Source organism: Oreochromis aureus, linkage group 13, assembly GCF_013358895.1.
Source record: "Oreochromis aureus strain Israel breed Guangdong linkage group 13, ZZ_aureus, whole genome shotgun sequence".
NCBI classification, from domain to species: domain Eukaryota; kingdom Metazoa; phylum Chordata; class Actinopteri; order Cichliformes; family Cichlidae; genus Oreochromis; species Oreochromis aureus.
This window is the reverse complement of record NC_052954.1, coordinates 18750854-18772507: the sequence shown is the minus strand read 5'-3', so window position 1 is coordinate 18772507 and position 21654 is coordinate 18750854. Positions and strand designations below refer to the sequence as shown.

Genomic DNA, 21654 nt, shown 5'->3' with positions numbered 1-21654 from the left:
CTGTTTCTGGACGAATGTTATTTTTTTCTTGCATTTTCTACATTTGTTGATTTACACTGTAATTAAATCTGCTCCTACCACCACCACAGAATAATAATAATAATAATAATAATAATAATAATAATAATAATAATAATAATAATAATAATAATAATTTTACAAACTGCCCGGTACAAGCCTATGTGGTCTGTTGTCACTCTCTTCCTCCATTTGGCTGGCAGTAAAGATGGTGCTGCCGCCTCTGTCGCAGTGTGGTCCGCGTATTGAACGACTTTGTTGGGTATTTCCTTCTGCCTCTGGATCTGGTTACGCTGTATTGATCGGTTTTTATCGAGACAGATGTGATTCTTCGCGGCTCCAGCCTCAGCGCCCGTGCTGGCTGTGTTACGCAGGGCCGCACAGGGGATTGAATTGCACTTGTAAGACCACCCCGAACGGTTTAGCCTTGTATGTGAGGATAAAAAAAAGCTACACTCTTAATTTTTTAAGTTTGGTAAACGACAAAAAGTTCCTTTCCGTTTTCTTCGATCTGCCCCCCCTCCCCCGGTTTTTTTCCATCACTTGCACGCAGACGTTTAAAAAGAAATAAGTTCACAGCTTTGTTCCTGGAAGAGTTTGCGCGCTTTGGCGCAGTTTAGCGCGCCTTCTAAGAAATGAAATAAAGCCGTGCCACCTACCTGTTGATGGATGAAACGCTGGGAACCGTGTCATTGTCGCAGACGCCCTCAGCCAGTAGTCGGTCCCTTATTTCCCAAGCGAACATGGTTGGATTCTGCCGTTTATATTCTGCAATTTTGTCCACCACTTTTGGAGTTGCAACCTTTGGTTTGGAGCCACCAATAACCCCGGGTTTAATACTGCCGGTTTCATAGTACCTGCATGGGGACAGAGCGAGTGTTCCTGAATGGATCCCTCCTTTATTTAAATCAGTTGTGTGATCAGTGAGAAAGGTGGCTTTAACAAAATCGTTTGTGTGGAAACAATCTCCATCGATCTTCTGCAGTTACATATAGGCTAAAGAAAAAAAAAATACCTACGAACATTATGGCGGCATTAATCTGTTAATTGGCCTGCAAGTGTGCTGTTATATGGGCCTAATTAAGTGTCAGCTGGAAGGCGCACACAGCGGATTTTCAACGAAAAAAGCAGTGTAATTAAAATTAAACAATATGAGCAGTGAGAAGGACAGAACAAAGGATAGTTTAGCTGTAAGAGCGCAGTCTGGACCTCATTTCCAGTCTGCATAAGCTTACAGTAGCATGCACTACATGCCACCATGACCTACTGGTAAATGTTGGTGACAAACATACAGTGTGTGTGAAATGAAATACCTCTGAAATGCCTTCTGATAGCTGAAAAAAATATATGTCAGAATATTATCTCACAGCATTTGTGCTCTGAAGTAAAATGACCTAATTGCTCATATTTAATTTTTTTTTTTTACACCGATGGACAAATATAGGAACGGAAGGTATATATTTGGCGTTTATTTCTCACAGTAACATCTTATGCTGAAAGGCGAGTTTGGGTAGATTGTGGTAGTTTTCTGGATTTTGCCGCTTTTATTCCAATTCGAGGTTGTTGGGTTTCTTTTTCTTTCTTTCTTTCTTTCTTTCTTTCTTTCTTTCTTTCTTTCTTTCTTTCTTAATTTTTTTTTAGAAAAGTGATAGCACCATTTCTACGTCACCTACAGCCAGCCTCATATTTCTCTGGGATATTTTTTCTCATTAATATTTAGCTGTAAACTCCCCTCTTAACATTTATTTCATGATCATGATGCTTTTCTCTTGTGGGGCTGCAGGTGATGGATTGAAAATCTGGGACACAGAACTGCTGCGTTCAAGAAAAAAGAGAGAGGGAGAGAGAGAGAGAGAGAAAGAAAGAAAGGGAGAGAAAAAAATGACCTGCCTATATAACCGATGACTGAGGCTGAAATAGAGCTGGGTGCGCATATAGCAGCTATAGAAGATTGATGTTTGACACACACAGGGCTCTGTTTGGTAGTGTATCCCCCCTTTTACCTGCCGAGGATTTTGCTGACACAGCCGTGACTGACCCGTAGCTGTCTGGAGATGTCGCAGGGCCGGACGCCCTGGTGGGCCAGCTCCACGATCCGCTGCCTCACCACGTCGGGAAGGGGTCTGCCGTTCACAAACACCCCGCCGAGCTGGTTCACACCGCCGTGCCCTGCGTGGGATACAACAGCAACACGAGGAGGGGACATAACATTACATACCTGCAGAACACACATCTGCTGTGTGTGCTCATCAGCCCTCTACTGTGTGTGTGTGTGTGTGTGTGTGTTGAATTTTCAGTCTAAATGAAATCAAAATACCGCTAAGACACACAATGTGACGCAAATCTGAATATGAGCGAACTCTGGTGCTCTTCATAATAATAATAATAATGATAATAATAATAATAATAATAATAATAATAATAATGATAATAAAGGAATTAAAGCTGCCACATTTTTAAAATAATTTTAAAACATTACATTTTTAGAGGATTTTTGCCCAGCAAATGTAACAGTGAATTATAAAAGAAAAAAAATTAAATATATCACAATTTAAAAATAAAATCTATCTACTTTTTCTTTTTCTTTTCCAGGATCTCCTCTGTCCCTGCTCACTGACTTGGTTAGGCAATATTTTCCAAAAGGATCTCCTCCACTGCAGCCTAACACATGTCGCAGATATTACGTTTCAACCTGTTTAATTTTCCTTGCACAATTATTGTAAATAATTAAAACAAGCTTTGATAACTCATATTACCAACGCGGATTGTGCGAAGGAGGTGGGGATAAATAATTCAGACAGAGTCCGGGTCTTCTTTTACGCATATCATATGGAGGAATACGCGAGGAAAAAAATAAGCAGAAAAAAAAAGCAGACGCTTTCTAAACTCTGTCGTCACTTTAATTCTTTACCACCCGAATCCAAAGTGAGAGATTGTTAATAAAGTGACACGTTAAGGCTACATCCATTTGCACACAGCGTGCTCCCTGCCTCCCTAAAAGTAGCTTGACTGTGGCAGGTGATTTCCCAGGTAATAAAAGCTTTGTATTTAAATTAACTCTTTAAAAAAAAAAATTCCCCCACACTTGTGTCTTAAATACACACCTACATATTTCCCACAACCAACCTCAGGGTTAATGAAGTTTAAAGATAATAAACTAAAAACACGCAAATAAAAGCGGATTTCTCCAGGATCCCACGTGCGTTTAAAAATAAGTCAGAAATTTTCTGTTTTTTTATTATTTCATTTTAAATCATCAGCCATCTGTTATTATTTACTCTGCATTATATTATCATGATATTAAGGTCAAAAACTGCTAAAACTATATTTTTACAATTAGCCTTTTAAGTCAACCGGTGAAAAAAAATCAATTTGGAAAAAAAAGTAAAGGTAGTAAGATTATAGATGTGAGAGTCGTGTATATTTCATTGGACAATAGAGGGAAAAACAACGAGGCCCAATAAAAATATCAATCACCTCACATTTCGCTATCGTAACTGTTTCATTTCTATTTAAATTAAAGCGCAATCATTGCAAGTGCACAGGATCATTTCTTTTCTTTCTATTTTGTGCGCTAAAAAATAAAGTCACATGACAGACATGTTTTTGGTTTCTAAACTAATTCAGCATACTCACGGTGCATCGCTGAGAAGGGGTCTGCTTTGCAGTGAATATCCATGGGATAGCAAAGGAAAGAAAGGTAATCGACTGAGGTCGCCGTTTCGCCTCGGTGATGCAGCTTAAATGACAAAAAGAAAAAAAAAACAATCAAGGATTTAGATGTTGGTGTAACACAGTCCGTGTGGGAAGAGTCCGCGGTGAACAAGCAGTGAACAACTTCTTGGGCGCGATGCTAAGTTTTCCTCCTGGAAGAAAAAAAAAAGTCTAAACTCAAAAGTCTGCAGAAGGGGCTGTCAGGTGCAGTGCATGACCCACGCGTGTGCAGAGCGCACCAGTCGCGGAAACATTGGCTCGAAGCGGGTCACTTTTTGTTTTTAAGGGACATCATGAGGAAAACAGAAGCGTAAAACCGAGTCTCCACTGCTCCGCTCAGGAATCTGCGACCGGAAAAAAAATCCCTCTCCTCTGACGGCGTGGTAGACCGGCAGACTCTGTGGTTTAATCAGATAGGGGCGGAGATGACAACAACATGGACACGGCGAAGTACAGAGCAGCGAGTCCCCCTCTCCTCCAGAATGGGCTGTGCCTGAACGAAGCTTTGGGCAGAAAATGAAACCCCTCTCCTTCTGTGTCTGTTTCTAAAAGCTGCAGTCCCACAGTTCACCCCCCCTCCTACCTCCATCCCACAGATCCCCTTGCATAGAGATGGATGACTTGTCAGACAAAGGCAATAGATTCCAACACTTTGTGATTCGCCCACGTAAAAACCTGCAGCTCAAATGAGGAGGTCCCTGCATCCGACAGCCAGGAAGGGGAGGGAGACGAAATGGGAAATGATGAGACTTTGGGGTAAAGAATCAAGGAAAATAAAGGCAGGAGGTAGAAAAGAGGTAAAGCACTGTCAGGCTACTTTAAAGCCATGCTGCTCGGACGCTTTCAGTGAGAGGACTACCAACACAAACACAGTGAAGATTTTTGTTATAGCAGAGCCTAAAAAACACGCAGACACCTCAAAGAATCATTATTACATAATTACGGATGGTACAGTTTTCTTGTAAATTAAACAAAGATAAGACGAAACCCTCCGCGTTTTATTTAACCAACTTTGTAAGTTTGGGAGAATGGCTAAAAAGGAATTTTGTGAACTTTTGCACCATAAATCTATATGAAAGCATCTCCTTGCTTTAATTTTTTCTGTTCCATTATAAATTATAAAAATATGTTTGGAGCTGGTTAAATACAAATAAAGTTTTTCACATTCAGAAACTGCCAAACCTTATTTAGCCATATGTGTGTGTGTGTGCGTGTGTGTGGTCAGAGAAGTGGTGTGCGAGGTGTGCAGGGGTGAGTCAGTCAGCAGGCCATCATCATCATCACCATCATCATCATCTACTCCTGGGCCTGTGTGCAGCACCGCTCTGTAGATGGCGCTCATACAGTAGGTTACACAGCCCACCGCGCTCATGGAGGCAGACAGGTATAGGAAGGAAGGCTGACGCTGGTGAGGCTGGTCGGGTCAAAGGTTGGTGTGGTAAGAGTAGTGCCAATTACGCACTCGTAATCTTTTCTTTGTAGGAACTCAATCCGTCAGAAAAGGAGGGGAAAAAAACATGAAATCAAAGGAGATTTAAAGCGTACTCACCTGCATGAGCTGCAGCGTGAGGTTAACTTCTACGTGTTAATGCATTTTTCAGGTTATCAATCAGAAAGGTGTCACTTTGTATTCTATAAATAGGCTGGATGATAGTGAACTGTAAGCTGTGTTTTGCAGTGAATGGTGTGCCTGAGCAGTCACCTTGCATTCAGCTGAATTTTTATACGTTTGTTTTTGACAGGCACAGCCAGCACAACAACCGCAATCTTTGGCTGTTATTTAGAAGTTTTGTGGACTTCATGGCGGCAGTTTGGGTTGCGTCCAGCTGCCCTCTGGACACGTTTGAGGACTATTCTTTTTTTTTTTTTTTTTTTTTTTCCTTTTTTTCCTTTTTTTTTGTTTGTGCATTTTTTGGGGAGGGAGCTTCTGGTACAATATGTAGCACCATGGGCTGTAATTTCACACATCAATGCACTTTTGCCCTAAAGCTGCTGCTATTTCGCCCACAACACCCCTATTTGCCCCCATACTTCTCTGTAGTGCCACGATGACGTCCCCGTGTCACAGCACTACAGCAAAACAAACGGCGTGATAATTAAGAAACTGTTAGTCCTGACTTCACCCCTTTTAAAACCACAGCCACCAAGGACCTAATACGATTATTGTTTTCGATTTTCCTTTTTTTTTCCTTGTCTGCATTATACAGTAAAGAGTCTCTGAGCTCGTGGAAAACAACATAAGAACATTTGATTTGAATATATTTCAGGGAATTAATGTTCAGTAGTGTTTTTGAATGATGCTGGTAGAGGTTAAACTGTTTTCAGACCCTTTAGGTTCGTTATCAACAAATAGGCCCTACACGCTACTGGGAATGTAAGTATCAAGCTTGTGTACTATAACGGAAATTACAGGCCAATCTTGATAACTATATTTAATACGTTCACTGTGTGGAAATGTAAAGACACAGAAGAGAGAGACAGAGGGAGGGTCTGATGATTTCAAAGAGGACAAAACAAACCCCTCTTCTTCTTCTTCTTCTTCTTCTTCTTCTTCTTTCTTTCTTTCTTTCTTTTAATAGCACATAACCACCACTATTTTCCTATTGCTGCTGTATGGGACAATGCACACACACACACACACACACACACACACACACACACACACACACACACACACACACACACACACACACACACACACACACACACACAATTAAAAATAAATAAATAAATTTTAAAAAGTAAGCGTCGATTGCCCACGTTATATGTTTCTATATAGTCTAATTTCAATGCAAAAATATTTGATTGTAAATTTGCATCTATTACCAATTGAGAATGAAATAACACTGAGATTAATAGAAATGTAACAATTTTCATCTTCATTAATTAGCATTTGAAATATACTCGAGGAGTCCTAATGTGCCCCATGACACCACTGCACAGCAACTCCCTGCAAGCTTCTCTTTGAGCGTAAAGCTTGTTCACTTCCACTTCTGCGCAAGCTCTAACTCTAGTTTATTGAGATTTATTCGATTTTATCGAAAATAAATCAATAAAAATCTTACGAATCCCGGTTTGCACAGCGTAAATGTCCAAGCTTTCCTTTTTTTCTCAACTCAATGAAAAACCCCAGGAGTCAGTGAAGTAAACGCTTGAAACAAAAAACAAAAAACAAAAACAACCTCAAGTGTTCAAGTGCAGTACGCACGGTGCACTTAAAACTTTTACTTCCATCTTTTATATTTCTTTTTGTCAGAATTGTAATTTAATTTTTCCCCATGAATTCATTTCCTCTTTATTTGTTAACACATCAGCATCATATCGAGAGCCACGTGCAGCATCCCACCATGATCTGGAGTCTCCTGACACCCAAAGCCATATGGGTAGGCTATGCCAAACTGCAGGATATCAGCTGCGTCCTTAGATTGCTTATTCATGTGCTTTATAACGGGAGCAGATGGATATCAATTTGACTCCATTCTAGACACCACCACAGATTGATTTTGTACTTGCTTTTAATTTTTCCATAATTAATTAGATCATTACAACTGTTTTCCATTGATCTTCCCATCTAAACTCAAAATTGAGAGGTGAATTAGATTGTGATCTATGTTTTCAATTAGAGCCTCGAGCATGTAGGTGATGTTGATAGGCTATTTAGCAAAATGGTGCTATAATAATAATAATAAAAATAATAACAATCATAATAATAATGAATTTCATTAAAATACAAAGTTCTTACCTTAATTTCTGATATTTTACGACAACAAAAACGAAATATAAATGCGTAAAAGCAGTGTACAATAACGAAAGAAAAGCGCAGATTGGTTAAATAATAAAGAATACAAATCCAGATGAGTATTAGGAAGAAAGCTGCATCCGCCAGAGACTGTCCCGCACAGCGCAACCAACACACCTGCAAACAAACGCTGACATTAGTATGAGGCAGAGGGAGAAATCCTTACCTGATCGACCCGCGCTGTGAGGCATGGCTCTCCCTTGTCTAATGGTGCGTCTCTCCGATGCAGCCCAGTAGATCTGTCCGGCCTCCTGCGCTGTCTCCCCGGCTGGGCGTCCTGCTTCTCCCCGCTGGTTGTCAGAATCTTTGACCGATCATCCAAAACTAAACGGTTTAGGCGACAACAAAAAGAGGAAGCAACCCTGCTCCAATGAGCTACGAATTGATAAAGGAACGAGAAAAAAAATAGAAATCAAAGAACAAAACAGCGTTGCAGGTGCTGAATTAAAAGAAACTGTAAAACTTGCCCATTAATGTGTATCACCAAAAATAAAAATAAATAAATAAAAATCGATTTTAAATTGCAAACAGCTGTGCCTTTCACTGTTTTATTAGTGATGATGTACTGATGATGTACTGATGTAGATTTATTAACATCATGTTGCAGACTTTGTTATAACTCGACACACTGTGGACTGCATATGATTTTCTCTGGAGACTTTACAGTTTATTAAAAAATGTAAGAAGTGACTTGTCAGTCTTCCCTCTTAAACACTAAGTTGAATTATTAAAATGTGACATTTATGTATTAATCATATAGAAGAAAAATACTTAAAATTATAAGGGGAAAAAGGCCATTATCTAAAAATAATGGTTAAATGTCAGAATGTGTTGGTAAGTAGTCTGTTTATGGTACAGGCCTCTCTCTCTCTCCCTCTCTCTCTGTGTCTCAGAAGTGGGGGACAAACAGGAAATATGATAGTGTGGCTCTAATTGTAAACTCTACATTTTCAGTAGTTGTTTCCACCTGCCTGTCAGACCTAACCTAAAATGAGATACTTAATGCAGTCAGGTGTCACGCAGATAAACTTTACCCAGGAAACTTTCTCTGTGTGTTTAACAGTGGAAAGAAATACAAAAAAAAATGTATAAGGGAGAGTATAAAACTTAGTAACTGGAACATTAACAGATGAATAACCAGTAAAAATGCAATATTACAATATCCACAAGAACGACAGAGCGTGGTAAAGCTATAAAATCCAACATTAAAAGATTATGGCGTCTCTATCGGCTATTTAACAAACATTTTGTATTATAAGACTCTTTACAGTGCTTGAAGTTCAGAAATGGCAATAAGACTGCCACTGGACCAAGGACCAGTAATGGATATTATGGAAGCCTTTATACGCAGCTCTTCCTCGCTTAAAATGTCGTTTAAACAGGAACACACTCTGCAGCTGGGTGCTGTCTCCTTTTGAAAACATTAGATCTTCATGACACATCATTTTAATGTCTTACATAAAGAAAATATATTGTTTCCAAAAAACAATTGCATCAGATAAGATGTAATAATTAAGTGAAAGCACTGATTTAGAAGCAGAAACTATTGGCAAATTAATCAAATAATCAGATTTTTTTTAATGATTTTTCAATAGGAAATAATAAAACTATCCAAATTTAGGAAGCTAATTTTTAATTAAATGTCTAGAAAATGTGTTTATGTATTAAGCTTTCTGTTATTATAATGATTTCATCTTCATCAGACAGTCTGCAGACTGACGCGCACACACACACTGGCACACTATTGTCTTGTTTTCACAGTGCTATTGTTTATTGCTAAGTATTAAAAATACATTTCCAGCAGCAAGAGCTGAGTCTGCCTTGGTAAGCTTGACATTAACGATCTCAGTAAGTGTTTTTTCCCCTCTCTGTCTGTTCAGGCGACACACTAAGGGTCTGCAGGAACATCCAAATGGGAGGAACCCAAATCGAGGATCTTAAATGGCTGTAAAGCTGTGTGGGCTGTCAGTAATGGAACCTAAGCTCTTTTCGGAGCCACACACCGCATTTACGGGTTATGACCGGCGTCTGCAGGAGAGGCAGATTGAAAATTGAGGGAGAGGAGTGATTTTGGTTAGACGGAGGTGTGAGGGGGAGAGAGATCTTATGGCAGAGTCCATTAGACTGGTCAACAGTATCTACTCTGTCCAAGACTGCCAAGAGGCTGAAAGCGAAGAAGTGTGTGTGTTTGGTGGTGAGGAGTGCATGTGTGTAGGTGCATACATGTATATGTAAAGGTTCTCCTCCTGTCTCCTCTCCACGGACAGCCAAAGTTTTCACTTGCACTTCCACCCTTCATCCTAAAGCCCCCACCGCCACACTGCCACTGCCCCCGCTGCCCCTCCTCTCCTGTTTTTAAAAATAGTGTCCCACTTGCTCATGGGCTGAACATTAAATAAACCTCGCCCCCTTCACCCTTCATGCCCCCCCATCCCCCATCTCTCCCTGGCACCAGCTCCCTCTCCTCACTCGGAGGCCATTGTAACTCCATGCACCAGGCTGCGCCCATCATTTATCACACCACACTCTGTCGTTACAGTCACATATATTTCTTTCTTGTTTTTTTTGTTGTTGTTTTTTTAGTTTTTTGGAAACTAAAAAAACTGTAATCTTACAGTTTCATCTAACTATTGTTACATACCTAAACGGTAAAAAAGGATCAAATACACAACGTGTATCTTGTTTCTTTTCATCGGGGCGGGGGGAACGGACGGCCAAACTAAGACAACATCGTGACAATATGTTTCCTGCCTGGTGTCTGGATGGTTTGTTGGAAATCTGGGCTGAGCGACAGCCAGTATCATCATCATCAACTCTTGCCAGCTTTTCATATTTAAAGCCAGCAAGGGTTTAATTACCAAATGATGACAGTGTCATATGGTACCATGATGGCACAGAATGAGTGTGTGAAACGTGCGTACTTGTGTGTCTCTCCCTCTCCCCGCTGCACTCATTTGTTTGTGGCAAGTGCGGGAGTGTGAACACCTTTGTGTGGTAGCAGGTAGCTGAAGGGCCTGAACGGATAAAAACACAGTGGGCAGGAGATCTTGTGTGTGTCTGTGCGAGAGAGTGGGAGAAAAAAAGAAGCACAGTAAAACATCTGTAATTTGTAATTCCCCAGTATTCAATGGCTGCTCATGGATTAAAGATTAAAATCTATTGTCTTGACAGATGGGAGAGAGAGGGTAAGAAGAGGGGGACACTCATGCACATCCCATTTCCATTTGTATATGAGCTGCACAGTTTGGCTAATCACAGTGGAAAAATAAGCTGTCTGCGTGCCTTTCTGTGGGCAATGCCACCATGAGCCTTAATTCCAGCTGTGGAGACATTAGAGACAGACAGAGTGCTCGTTCTCTTATGATGGCACTGTGTCAGCCGATGAGCAGTATTTGTTTATTAATATTCCAGCGGGAACAAAGCACAGAGGCGCACTGCGATCAGCAGGTAGGAACGGCAGAATAACACAGTACATCCCACCTTCCAATGCTATCAAACCAGCTGTGATGAAATGATCTATCAAGGTGCTGTGGATTTCATTAAAATACAGCACTTAAGTCGAATCTCAAAAGCACAGCAAAATGGCCAGTGAGGTGTCTGTGTGGGTATAATTTGGCTTTTCTTGAAATTTTAACTGAAATTGTACATTAAGTAGTTAGAAATGTTTATATTTGTACAGAAAAAGAGCTGAACATGCTGAATGGGTGAGTTAGAGTTTCTTGTTTAGTCTGTGTGGTCTGCACTAAGAGGGCTGTGCATGTGTGTGTGTGTGTGTGTGTAGGGGGGTAATGGTCTGGTCAGTGGAGTGAAGCAGACCACCTGAGAGTTGTTTTTGGGCATTAGTGTGTGTTCTCTCTCTCTCTCTCTCTCTCTCTCTCTCTCTCTCTCTCTCCCTTTCTTTCTTTCTTTCTTTCTTCCCGTGTGTGTGTGTGATATATGACACTGGCCATCTGAAGGAGGTACCATGCTCTCCCTCTCCAAGCTGCATGAAAGGGAGCTGAGAAGCCCGATGAATTAAAGCCTCTCTTCAATAAAACATCAGAGTCTTTCAGTAACACACGCTTGAGATGCCCCAGTAATTGACTTTTGGACTTTAGGATTTACATGAACCCTCCAAAAGCAGCTTACCTGTGCAGTGATGCCCCTTGAGTAGGCATCCATTCCCCGCTGATGTGGATTTCCATAAACTCGTGCAATCTTTTTTATTTTGATTTATTATTTCATATTTGATAAATGCAAAACTATCCACTGTAGATAATTTGAGGGATTTATTGAAGTGTTTGAATTTGTTTATCATGGCTAAATCTTGCCAAATGAACCTTAATCCATAGATATTTGGCACGGCTGTATTCTAATGTAGCTGCCATGCAGATTTCCCCTAATGTTTGTTTGCTCATTATAGAATTAACAGGGTTTTATTTATCTGTTTGGAAGCAAGTATACATATATATAGTGCAGGCTTGTGTGATTTAAATGATTTGAAAGTAAGACACTTTGAACATGGTTGACTAAATAAAGCCTGCACATTAATATTCATTTTTTCTTATTGGATATAATAAGACACTTGCACATAGTAAACTGCTACAGTATTATAGATGCCAGAAAAAAGATTATTCATTGAAGTCAACCAAAGCAGGGAGAACCCAGAAGCTTCTAAAGAGATGAGGGCTCTTGCAGATTTGCACTGGATGTTGTTAATCCTTTCCTTAAAAGTTTCATGTAAGAATCGCTCCTAGTTTTCATCTGAAATGGAAATTCTAGAAGCAAACAGAACAGCAGAAATAAAATATCACCCATCAGGTTGCTGTTGAACGTTTAGAGAATCTGTGCCTTGAAGAAGCGTTCCTGGGCAAAGTTGTGAATCTTGCACAGCACATAATAAACTCTTTAACAAGATGGGGAAAGTAAGAGTGAAGGAAGATCTATGGGAGGGGCAGAGGAGCTTGGCAGATTTAATTAATCACTGCATATTAAAATGTTTGTTTACAGAAGTGAACAGCTACAAGAGGTCCGATGTTAATTAATTTAAGGCGTACTTCCCCACAGCCTCAGTGATGTGTCACATGCTGCAGAGCTACTCCCTTTGGCAGGGACTCTGCGTCTCATTGGATATCCATCAATTGCTGTGAGGTGTGTAAGAAACAAAGTGGCACGGTGCACAAATTAGACCCAATGTTAACATGATTGCATATTAAGATTTCTAATTAGCGGGCAAAAGGAAAAGGTGAAGAAGTTGATGAATACTGTATGTGGTGCACGAATGGTCAGCTGAAAACATATTTGTCTATGGAGTATCTATTTCCTGCTTCACTACTGAGATCATCGAATTTCACTCTTTAAACATACACCACTCAGCCCAGATGCTTTATGTCCTAAACACCGACAGATGCAGTTTCTGGTCAGTCAGAATCCTTAACACATGTGCTGCTTCTCTCTGGTCTCTAGAGGCTTCTCTACGGACAATGATGTATCTAATGCCCCCTCGAGGTCAGCTGGACTGAGTCCAGAACATCACCTGCAATCAATAGTGTTGGTAAAGCAGGCCCAACTGAATGCATGTGAGGGCAAAGACTCCACTCAGAATCCCACTGTGGAAAAAAGGCCTGCATGGCCCATTGCCTTCCTAAAACCAAACCATAGCCAGGCTGTGCACCTGACACAATGGTGTCTTTAGGAGGGTTGTGCAAAGGTGGTGTGAAGAGAGACAGAGCTAGAGGGAGAGAGAGAATAGGAGTAAATGTCTTCTATAATATTTTAAAGAGATTTGAACAATTGGATGCAAATTCACAATAGGTTTCAAACAATCAACCACAGCTTTTTAAAAAGCCATTTGCTGGTGACAGTGAAGGTCCAGAGTTACACGGGGCTACACGAGGATACACTGAGGACACTGAGAGCCTCAGAGAGGGCGGTGTTCACTGAGCCAATCAATGCATTTGTGGGATGTATAGAATTATTTATATGTACCAAACTCCAGCTAAAAATCCCACAGCTGCATGAAAAAGAGCACCGGTGTAATGTTCCACGGAGGCAGTAATTACCTCCTTACCTACGACAACAATTATCAGCGCAAAGAAGAGCAGGTTCCCTCCTCATCTTACAAAGAGAGGCCACGAGACAGCACGTGCTCAAAAACAAACACACAAACAAAAAACTGTGAGATAAATTATATAGCAAAGGAAAATAATTCCCCATGTGAAATATTAGGTGTGTTTATTTACACCTAATGATTTTACACCATGCTTCATTCTGTATTTATCCATCATATTCAGCTCGGGATATTTCTTCTTAATCAGTTTCTCTTAGATTTATTTAGTTGGAGAGCAAGCATTAAGGAGTTGACAGAAAATTAAGGCAGAACGAGAGGCGATGTGCAAAATGATCTCGAGCCAGTCAGTGATAGGAGAAGTTACATTTTGTAATCAATAAATAAATTGCAGCATTCAAATATAGTGAAGCTGGGAGCTCAGGTGTCCATTAATCAGGAAGTACATGACATAGTCGAGTGTCTTCTCCATATTTACCCCAATCTCCACTTTCCTGATGCCTGCAATAAAAATCAGTGCTAAAAGTTTAGTGGCTTCACTGATCAATCAGCAAACCAACAAAATTATTTTAAATTCACCTGCAATATGTCAGGTCTGTTTTGTTCTCTCTCATTTTCTCTCTCTTACGTTTTTCTTTAACAACAAAAAAACAACAACTTGTGTTGCTTCTGCCCAAACATCCAAAGTATGCTGACAAAGCTGCAACTGCTTCCTCAATCAAGACCTAAGAGTGCCATGGTGCACTCTCCACTGCCACAGACACTGATGCCTGAGACTAAGAGGCTGAGGGAAGTGGCAGATGCTCTGCAGTGCACGGTGTGCGTGTTTGTGTGAACTCCTACTGTAAGTGGGATTTGAAGAATTGGCACAGTCATCTGAGCAGCGCTCCGCATCTCTCACAAACAAATGAAGGCCCAGAGCCTCAAAGTGAGATTGATATCTCTTTCTGAACTTCACAGGGAATATTCTGAATATGGAGAGGGGTTCCTCGCTCCCAGGGGAGCCAAAGGGCGCTTCATCTCTCCTCTTCTCCCCACCTCCACACCAACAATAACAGAGAGCGGGGGAAAAAATGGCCTGGGTACATCTTTTGTGTTCATCAATATTCACTCATTCATCGTGCGTCCTGGCAGCTGAAATGTCAACAACCGTGGGTCTGAAATCCACTTTGTTGCAGCGTGGAGGACGTCTGAAATTGAGTCTGGAATTAAAATAGAACAATCCCCAATTTTTCTGGAGCGGAGGCAGAGCCATACATTTCACTTAGTGACTGAAAACTTTTCAATTTGTGCAGCGGGTCTTCGACAGAACCCAGCCATTAAATAGGTCAAGGATGGATGTACGCAGGCTACAATGCTCTCTGAGTCCAAGAGAGAAAGTTGGGAGTACAAAGCATAATTTGTTTCACAGAAGGAAATGCTTGCAACTATAGGAGGTAATGCGCATAAGCAAACGGTGTATTGAAGACATAACTAAGTCAAGCCTTTCAAAAACAAACATTGTGCAATAGCAGCAGATAGCTATTTTCAAATCTTTGACTGGAAAGATGACATAAGATGACAAAAATGCAAAATCCAGATGCCGGCACACATATTGCCTGTTCACTGTGAAGTCACATGAAGCAGATTCTTGGGTGGGAATCATCACAGCCAAATGTAACAATTATCAGCCCCCATGGTGACTTTGACAGAGCTGGCCCTGCTCTGAGTCACTGACCTGCTCCTGCATGGGTCACAAACAGGCAAAAGTTTACGACACCGAGGCGGTGGACCTCTGAACACGTCTCTGTTAAAATCTCTCCCTGGAAAATGTGGCAGTATTTGCCAGAATCGATACAAGACTGAAAAACACTTTTAATCATTCATAACTGATTATTTGATTACTGTATTCATGGTGGAAGTACGTAATTCATGACACATACCCACTTATGGGGTCAGTGATTTCAACATTTCAATATTAAATAGTCCATTTGTTGCTTTCATGGTAATTTTTTGTAAAGATTATTCAATCACATGTAAATATTATATGATATAGCTTTATTTCAGGCTCTGTAACTACTTTATTCATATTTGTAGACATATTTGGTTTGCACTTTTATGACACTGAGGACATGTAAAAGTGAAGCTAATCTCCTTTTGCCTCCTTTTAATCCCACCCTCCCAAGGCCACTTAATAATGATCTCCCCCTGAAAGGTAAATCAATTATATAACCACAAAGAAAGAACCATTTTGTCATAAAATGGTAATTAGTTTGGGTCCTGACCTCTCTCTTGGCACCTCGACTCCCCCAGCTGAGGACCGGGGCAGGTCCGCAGCCCGCACTTAACGATAGGCAGGCGTAACACACTGGCTGAGCATTGTGGGGCCTTTGTCTTCATTCAGGGGGAGATGAAGTTCTTGCCGCCACGTTTATCAATCATTGAGGGGCTCCAGCTGTTCCACGAGCTTCAGCCTGACTTCAACAGCCGGCCTTACAAATTGTCTGTGAATTGTAAGGAAAAGGGACCCCCAACACACACACGCACACACACCACTGTGCACATCAAGATGCAGGACACACACACACACACACACACACACACACACACACACACACACACACACACACACACACACACACACACACACACACACACACACACACACACACACACACACACACACACACACAAGGCCATTTACTATAACATATACCAGAATCACACATATAAACAACACATTTACCTTCATTTACCACCCCAAGACACACACACACCACACCACACCCTCCCAAATACATACAAAAGCTTTCACTGCACATGCAGATACACTCAAATACACAATGCCTCCTATTGTTCACGTCTGGTGACAAATGCTTCTCTGCAGCCTTTTCACAGACACGTCCAACCCTGCAATCTGCTCGGCGCAATTACAAGATGGATTAACAGCTCTTTCTAGCACTGTCATCATCACCTTGCGTGCCTTGGAGGAATCCGAGGATGCCGCATTCCTGGATGAGAATCATGTCCAATTACAACTTAATGAATGAAGGAGAGACATATACTACTGAACAAATCAGGCATGCTGAAGCTTGTTTGAAATAACTTATTGTGCAGTTTGCAAATTCAAACTGCACAAAGAACTATTACTGGATATTTTGCATTAATGTTCACATGAATTTTGCTGAAATGAAAAGAAAAGTTAGGTGTGTCAAATGGATGGATGAACATATGAATTAGTTGTTCTCCAAGGTCAAATAGTGATTGGTTTGTTGCTCTCACGTGCCACGGTGTCAGAGCCATCTGCACTCTCACTTTTTCATCATATTCTGCACATCAACAAAATAGCAAGAGGATGAAGTGAGGGAGACAGAAGGAAAGAGACGAGGAGGGAAAGAACAACGCAAAGCACACGTAGAAAAGAAAAAAAATGGAGAAAGACAGAGCAAATACAAATTGATCGTTTGGCGGCGAGATCAGTCATAGTCATCCTGGGTGGATGGATGAATGTCTTTGATGGCCACTGCAGGTTCAGGGAGGGAGAGTGTCTGAAAACAAGAGAAATTGGTTTGGGCCCTCGGGAAAAGGAATCAATGTGTGAGGGGCATTTAAGTGCCCTGCTGCTGTTTTTTTTGCAGGGTTGTGGGGGTTGTCTAAAGTTTGAGGGGTCTTGGAAGTGACAGCTAAATTTTCTTTTGAAATGTCCGTGTTCTGTTTGCTTCTGTACGGCGAGGATTTTGTGAACTGGGGTCAGAGCTCGGTCTACACTCGGGCCAGCTTTTTAGCTGGTGGATGCTGAACCATCCTCCAACACTGGGCTCTTGTTTTCATCAATAGTAAACTCCACCCTGTTGAAAGTAATTAGAACTCTGGGAATTAAAAAAAATGCATGATTTATGTTTCCCTCTAATGTATTTCTGGACTTGCAAATTTCCCCATTTTGCCATCCCTTAAACTAAATATTTTAGCTCAATCCAAAGGTAGGATAAGCTTGATATGACTTCAAATTTGCTGGAAGCTAACATAAAAAAGTTTGTTTTTAAATATAGGTTGTTAAGATTAAGCTTAATTGAATGACAACCTAACAAAAACAACAATTTCGTTAAGTATGACCTGTTGTGCTTATGCAGTGTTTGAATGTAAAGAGAAAAAAAAGGCAGATTTTTCCCACAATTTTTAAAATCACGAGCTTCATCTCGAAACAACAATGTTTAGATTCATTATTTGACAAATGGGCCTCTCTTGTGTCAATCTAAATACATCCAAAGGCTATTTAAGTATAAAATAGACTGTGGGGTTCTCATTAAGTTTGACTCTCACCATGCTTCTCTGACACCTGCTGTCCAGGAGGCCCGAGGAGGTCAGCAGCTGTCCCGCTCACCACATTTCATTTTTTCCCTCTTGTGGAAAATCTTGAAGCTCCAAATGATGTCCTTTCGTCATCATGGTAGGCTTCAGTTTTTAAACTTTGACCAGAGGTAGCTGGCAGGGAAGGTGGTGCGCCAACAGAGACACAGCCGCGAGACAGCCTGCCCGCATCTGTCTGTGGAAAGCCCTCCTTTAAGCTGCAGCATGGCACCAGCTCAGGCCGCTTTACTCACAGGGTTTTTCCACACTAATGACAGCAACTATCTCATTCATGGTGGCAGTAATAGAATTTTATTAACTGATTAGTCTCTATTTTCAGGGTGGAAACAAGAATCAAAATCTCATGCTACTTAATGGAGCCATTGTGACTTGAATAGTTATATGTGTTGGATTATGATTTTTCTGCCAGACAGCCTCTTTGAACGATGATGCAACCAAGTCGACTGTGCTCTGGTAATGAGTCATATGACAACTCCTGGGGTTTCTCCTAACTATCCAGGCAAATGTCAGCAGTCTACCCCCCATTCCCTTTGATGACCTATTAAATATTATGAGGACCCCCTCCTGTGTGCACTGTAGTCTCACTCATATCAAGATGGTGTTTAATGCCCATGAGACAAACAACAGACAGATTAAAGCTATTATACCCTGCTGCACTCCCACATTCACCCTCCACAAAGTGGAGTTGAGATGAGTTGTTTAATAGTTTTGCAGCTTAAAAGCAGTTTAAATGGTAAAGCACGATGTTGGACTATAAATGATGTTGGAGAATTTATAGTTTAGTGATCTTTCAAAATAGAGCAGGCTTACTGACCTTTGGAGCAATTGTATCTCACAGCATGTCAGACGTGGAGTACTTATCTCCTACTGAACCAGTAGTTGTTAATAATAAAGCCATTGAAACCTAATCAACTTCAAATATTCCTTGTCAGATAGACAATATATTAAGACAAATTATGATTTTTTTCCCCCCTGAAACAAAAGACAGTCCTCAAATTTTTCAAACATGGTCATTTTCTGGCTTGTAAGTCAAGTATAAGGAGATAATTATGTGACGATCTGAGCAAAAATAACTTCTCATTTTCAAGAATAATGGGAGCGCAATGTTATAGATTAATGGCACTATTTATCTTTTTTAAATTTCTGTCTTTCTCTTGCGACGGCAGCGCTCCCCAAGGAAAATATTCATAAAATGAAATTGAAGTCATAACTTAATAGGTTATTAAAATTTTCGAATGCATATCACTTCTCCTTTTGCGGCGCAGTAAATTTAAATTGAAGTTTGTGGCATTCCAAGACACTGGCAGGAGTTTTTTATGGTGGCGCAAGAGAGGGAGGACATGCATCTCTGTCAGTGGGGTATTTGCTATTCTAATTTTATGGCAGGGCAGATTATCAGGCAGGAATGTCACTGCACCCAGGCTGACAGCACCTTAGCCCACAGCTATGTGTTTAATTCAGAGAGGCCCGGCATCCAGGGCTTTGCTCCCATTATTGTTTTCTACTTTTGTCCTTTTTTCTTGACTTAAACTGAGACCCTCTGCATATTAATCTCCTGTCATTTCTTCTTCTCCATGTCATCTTCTTCCTCCAACCCTATCCACATATTCTCTCTCTTCTGTCAGTCCCTCCCTGAAGATCTTCTGTATTCGCACTCCTCCTATCTTTCTATCATTGCTCCTTGGGGGGTGGGTTGGGGTCTCAGCAGAGACAGAGGAGACAGAAACACTCGCTTGCACAAATCTCAGGGGGTCGAGGTATAGAGCTAGTGAAGGTGCGATACCTATCTTTAGCCTATGGACACTGTGACAAAGAAGGTAAGATGTATGGAGGTGATTGAAAGAGAGAGAAGGGGGTGTGATAGAGGCAGAGGGGTCCATCAAGTCAAGCTGGATGTGTGGGAGGTGATTTTTCTTCAAGGTCAAGGGCCAAATTTATTTATTTCCCTGGAAGTTACAGTGAAATTTTACTGAGTACTTTGCTCTGATGATGAGAAGAGATCAGTAGCCATAAATTTGTCTTGCCATTTGGTTGCCAGTGATGAACCATTTATTATGCTGCCTTCAAGGACACAGCATGGTATTTGTATGATAGTGCTATTCTATATAATGATATCCATTTCATTGTGCCATATAACACAAATGAGAAAATTAAGAGTAAAACTATGTGGCGCAGAGGAAGTCTGGCTTTATTCATAGCTATCTAATGGGATATGTACAGTAAATGTCACATGATATTTGTGATGTCCTTGTCCTGGTTTTACAGTATCGGTTAAAATGTTGATGTTCCCTTTGAAAAGACAAAGGCTTCTTAGACCCGAGAACAGCTTGAGTACCGGTGTGAGTTTGTTCTTTGATAGATTATAAGAAATTACCCCCGCAAACGACAAATTAAGCTCATGTTTGGTTTCTCACATTCATCACTCACAAAGAATAGGGCTCTTGACAGCACACTTCTCCCTTTTCTTCTCTCAACACACGGCAAACACCTCTAGGGTCCCTCAGAGGGCATGATGAACGAATGGTCTGTATTGATTGGCCATTTAAAAGCCTCTTGTAGCCTTGGGAGTATGTTAATACCATGAGGCCCTTTCTCCCGCTGCCACATGGTCCCCAGGGCCTTTGTGCGTATTCCTCAGTGGGCTATCACGGGGAGTTCATTAATGGTCAATTACTAATATCTGATGAGACTCATTGTGTTACAACGGTGCTGTAAGTGGGCATCTGTCTCTCCTGGTTTGCGACCAGACGACACACGGGCTTCTGCCGCAGCAGGATCGCACACTTCTGCTTAGAAAACGCAAGCTGGAGGGACATGTTAGCGATGAGGAGCAACATCCTGTTATTTATGGATCTACAGGCTCTTATGTGGATTTGATCTTGCTTATTTGGCTTCTTGTTCACAGCAATTCATCTTCTCTGTAATTTTCAATTTCTGTTTAGTGATTCTGCAAGGTGAAAACCTTAAAATATAACGTACTGAAGTGCTCACACAATCCTGACCTATTTATGCGTGGAGACTTGATAGGCTGTCAGGCCCCAAGTGGGAAGGGACCCCTAGACGAGACAAGCCATTCTTTGACTGCCAGCCTGATATTTGTGGATAATAAAAGGAATAAACCAGACAATCGGGTTGAATATTTCATTTGTTATCCGTATTCCTTATGGGAAAATGATACAGAAATGTAAAAACGGCAATTTCCCCCCCAGCTCCTGCTGGGATTGTGCCAGAGCGGTAGGGTTGTTTTCATGTCTGAAGATAAAGTGCATCTTTACCAACCTATTCTCTCTGGTATAAATCTAACAGGCAGCTTATATATTACCTGATCCAAAGCAGGATCGTTCATTATAAACAGAATAATATGTTATTGTAATATGTTATTATTTCCATTTTTTTCCTCTGCTCAATTCCTGTCTGTCAACATGTCTCTTTTCCTCTCTGTAACTGTCCCGTTCTTTGTTCCTCTTGCCTTCATGTCCTATATTTGTGCTCCAGAGGACATTATTCAGTCTCTGTGACTTCGGGGTCAGCAGGATAACTCGTGATGACATTATAATGACCTTCACTTTTGCTCTTTCTGGTGAGAGACCCCTCGAGTTATCTCTCCCTCTGCTGAGAGGTGATACTTATCTGAATGAATAGTGCCTGCAAAGTAATAACCACCATGCTTTGTAGCAACTCGGCTACTTTACAAATGGCTGAAATTAAACACAGCGGGGTAAACGTACTG

General features: G+C 41.0%; 1 protein-coding gene across 15 annotated transcripts in view; it reads right to left on the bottom strand.

Moving 5' to 3' along the window:
* Window positions 1-4737, bottom strand: part of pax2a (paired box 2a) — a 29938-nt gene extending 25201 nt beyond the window's left edge. For 2 of the 15 annotated variants that reach the window (XM_039622119.1, XM_039622122.1), the window contains exons 1-3: window positions 3655-4737; window positions 2022-2199; window positions 678-875 (exon numbers count right to left, since the gene is read on the bottom strand). In XM_039622119.1, the coding sequence (XP_039478053.1) occupies window positions 678-875; window positions 2022-2199; window positions 3655-3697 (419 nt within the window). In that variant the 5' untranslated portion in view covers window positions 3698-4737. The remainder of the gene's footprint in view (window positions 1-677; window positions 876-2021; window positions 2200-3654) is intronic. The other 13 variants (XM_039622120.1, XM_039622123.1, XM_039622125.1 and 10 more) reach the window with 10 other exon arrangements.
* Between the last annotated feature and the right edge of the window lie 16917 nt (window positions 4738-21654).